Raw genomic sequence first — 4113 nt, 5'->3', positions numbered from 1 at the left:
GTCAAATTTAGGGATGAAAAATATGAAATGTTATTTATTATTTTCTAATTAATAATTATGTAAAAATATTTACTAAAGTAAAANAAAGATGCTTACATGTATGCTTACATGTATTTTCCAAGTTATAACACTTAACATAAATGTTCCTTTTCTTTGTAAAAATACAATTTATTTTTGGATATTTAATTCTTTTTTTAAAAAAGAAAGCCCATGGGCTGGCCCTAACCCATAGGGCTTTGGGGCTTTTTAGCCCTGGGGGCTTTTTTAATAAAGATCTTTTTTGGCCCTAGAGACTTTTTTGACCCCAACCCACATGGGCTAGGGCCAGGGCCTATTACAGGGCCTAATTGACAGCTCTAGTCACAACAACAAACTAAAATGTTACATATTCACGCTCACGACAGTTAATTTAATCTTGTGCTGGATAAGAACTTTTATATTTATAAGATATTTAATATAATGTATTTGAATTACTTTTATTTTAAATTTTTTTATTTTTTTAATATTTTGTATGGACAAATAATTCAAATGTAATAAATTTTATTGTTTCTTATTTGAATAAAATATTTCAACCACCACTAAATTAAAAATAAATAAATATTAAATCATTATTAGTAATAAAAAATATTAATATTCATAGTTTATTTTAGTTTATTTTGATTGATGTTATTTTTTTTTGTCAAAGTTCTTATAGATTTGTATTTTTTTTTAATTTATGTTAAACATAATTATTTTCAAATTATGAAATGTTAGATAGGACCAAATCAAAGCAAGAAAGTATGGGTTTAGTTAAGGTAAGATTGAGTAAGTTAAGTCGTTAAAGTCAAGCTAAGTGCAATTACGTTTATTTGGATCTAACTTGAGTCAAGTAGGCTCGATTAAGTCAGGTTAATTCGAGTCAAGTTTATTCAAATGCAAATTGAGCCGCATTTATTTGAATTCGAGCCAATCCGAGTTGACTCAAGATGCAAGTCGAGCCAAGTTAACTCGAATCCATATCAAACCAAATTGGTCCAAGTCTAAACAAGACCTAGACTTAGGTTGAGCTGAATTTACCCAAATTAAATTTGAATCAAATCAATCTAAAACCAAGTTGAACCAAGTCCAAACAAACCCACATTCACTAGAGTTAAGGTCGATCCATATTCACTTGAGTTTAGGCCAACTTACATTCTCAAATATTAGGCTTAGTCCAATCAATACTAGGTCTAATTTTGTCCAATGAAGAGCAGGTCAAGTCATGTTAAGTGGACTTGCACGAGCTAAGTCTAATTAAGTTGGTCCAAGCAAAAGTTAAGACCATCCACATCCAAGTCTAATTCGACGACCAAGATAATTTAATCGATCTAATTCAACTCAAGTAAAGTTGAATTAAACTAAACCTATCTCAAGTCAAGTTCAATTGGTCCAAGTCAAATTTGACTTAATAGAACCAAGACAAATCAAATTACTCTGTCATACTAAGTTAGATCAATCCCTCATCAAGTCAAGCATATCTAAACCCAAATCGATTCAAACTACAAAAACTAAAATATGAATTTAAGAATATGAAGAATTTTAAAAAAAATTTTCAAGTGGAATTTGAAACTTTTTAATTTTAAATAATCTAATTACTCTTTGAAATTTAAATTTCTCTCAAAATTCCTTACCTAGTCGACATCGACAGATTTTGTCATAAAACATTTTAAATTCTCTAAAAATATAACTATCCTCTTAAAATGTCTTATCCAAACACATTATTAAAGTTTATGCAAATAAAAAAGGTTTTATGAAATGAACAATATTACACTTTCAAATATAAACAACTGTATGGATAAGATATGACAATGTAAAACCAACTATTTACATCACATTTACCATGTATTTTTTAAACATCACAAACAATTCCACAAGTTACTTCCTAGAAGCTCGGCAACTGAGAACATACTTAACAAAAAAAACAAGGATCTAAATGCCATACTCAAATCATTGATACATAATAAGATAAGGCTCTAAAAGAACATATTTTGATAGTTAGAGGATATCATCATAAGCAACAATTTCTCGGCCCTTGAAAGGCGCTTCTAAAATTGGGCTACGGGAGCTATTTTCACCATGTTTGGGGTTCCCTATAGCTGAAGCAAGTCTATTACCTCTTCCACGCTTGCTCAAAGGTGCCTCAGCACGAACAAGTTTTGACATATGCCCTTTATCCTTGCTATTACCAACTCCTTCCCTCCACATGGCTAGAGGGTCTGTTGCCCACAACACCTGAACCTGTTAAACAAAACAATCTCTTTCAAATTTCCCTTTATGAATCTATTCACTTCTGTCTATCTACCCATTAGGATATATTTGAATGAGCTTATCCGTAAGTGCTTTAGAAAAAAGGAAAAAATTAAACGGGATCCTTATAATATAAAACTCACTTATTCTTTTTATAATTTTCTCCTAAAAGTGCTTCTAGAAAAATTCATCCAAGCAGATTCGATGTACTAAAACAATTATAGGAATTGAGCACATTTTAGTTCCTCATAACCCAATAATTTCTTTCAATGCTAAAGCAACAAATTATTCCTTATCGATTGTGCCTAAGAACTTGGGAATGTATATTGTAGTTCTCAAAAAACATGTTTTCATCTTTGATCCACACATAAGCTGTCTTGTTGAGAAATTCTAAATATGATTTCAGGTTCATAATTGATTATGAACTATAGCAGCTTCAAATAGTTGTCTTGGAAGAAAGGGTAAACCCACTTCACTAACAAATCAATTTTAACTGAAACAAATTGATCCAAAAACAAACTTAAAGGTTCAAACTTTTACCAAAATTCTAAACAATTGGGTAGAAAATTTGTCAAATTTGTTCAATTTCAGCCCTTCTCATTCTCTCCTTTTCAATTTCAAAGCTCCCAATTTTTTTCTCCAGTTACAAACAACTAACCTGAAAATTCCTCAACTTCATTAAGTTTTGTAGTAGTAAGCACTTCAGATAAAACCCTAAACATTCACGAATCATAATAAAAAACGGGAACTTCAAAACCCTAAGTGAGAAAAGGGTAATAGGAAGCACCTTTTTGGAGCTAACGGTGATTCCGAAGGAGGGGTCAACACCGGCGGCGATGGCGGCGTCGGCAGATTCCTTTGACCGGTAGGTAATGTAGCCGACGGCGTCGCGGTCGATGCGGATGCGGGAGATGGCGCCGTAGATCTCAAAGCGAGACTTGAGATCGAGGACGGAGCAGTCTTGAGGAAGGCCCATCACGACCACTGCGGAAGGCAGCGCCGGCCTCGTCGCCGGCCTCTCCTCCTCCACGGGCTCTGGCAAGGGGCGGCGGCGCTTGGAGGCGGCGTCGTGGCGGGAAAAATAGTGCCTGTCTCGCTTGCGACTCATTGCTTTAGTTGTGTGAATGAGTGAAGAAACAGAATAGGTTACTTTCTGAACAATTTTGATTCGATTTTCCTATGCAAAGTTTTGCAGATAATTGGTGTTGACCTCATTCTTCCGTTTCTTGTAGAAAAGTCAACTATTTTAACATTATAGCAGGTTTAATTTCTCAATAATGTCATTATAAAATAAATACTCACTTGAATTGATCATTTGGTAAATAATACATATTAATAACATGATTATCGAAAATACATTCTAAAAATTAAAAATCATAACAGATATGGATTTTAACATAAATAGTATTTTAGCCTTACAAGATACAAAACAATTGTTTACTTTAGAAGTAACAATTATAGTAAATAGAATTTTAAATTCCATGATAAATAAATATTTTTAACATACAATTACATTTATGATAACAAAATTATTGTTATATAAGATTTTTAATATTTTTACCTTTTTATATTTTTAATGAAATATTAAAATCTAATTTAGAAATAAAAATGAAAGTAATTGATTGAAAGAAATAAAAAGCGTTATCTTTGAAAGTAACTTCTAAAATCTAGCTATGGTTATTATAATTTGTAGCCACAAGATTGTTGTTATAAAATAATATATTTTTGGTACACAAAAATGGTAATTTTATTAAAAAGATTTTGGTATACACGATTTCATTGGTATATTAAAATTTAAAAATTACAGTGATCACTTTATATTTATATATTTAATATTTTAAAAATATT

The 4113-nt window shown here is 31.3% G+C and overlaps 1 protein-coding gene across 1 annotated transcript; it reads right to left on the bottom strand.

The window, feature by feature from the left end:
• Window positions 1-1796: 1796 nt before the first annotated feature.
• LOC106777801 (uncharacterized protein At1g27050) lies at window positions 1797-3476 on the bottom strand. The gene is made up of 2 exons (XM_014665562.1): window positions 3053-3476; window positions 1797-2256 (listed from the first exon to the last, which is right to left on the bottom strand). Exons 1-2 carry the CDS (start codon window positions 3371-3373, stop codon window positions 2014-2016), a joined length of 564 nt encoding a protein of 187 aa, XP_014521048.1. The 5' UTR covers window positions 3374-3476; the 3' UTR covers window positions 1797-2013.
• Window positions 3477-4113: the final 637 nt, after the last annotated feature.

Source organism: Vigna radiata, chromosome 11, assembly GCF_000741045.1.
Source record: "Vigna radiata var. radiata cultivar VC1973A chromosome 11, Vradiata_ver6, whole genome shotgun sequence".
NCBI lineage: Eukaryota > Viridiplantae > Streptophyta > Magnoliopsida > Fabales > Fabaceae > Vigna > Vigna radiata.
The sequence above is the reverse complement of the archived record's forward strand: the minus strand, read 5'-3'. Positions and strand labels throughout refer to the sequence as shown.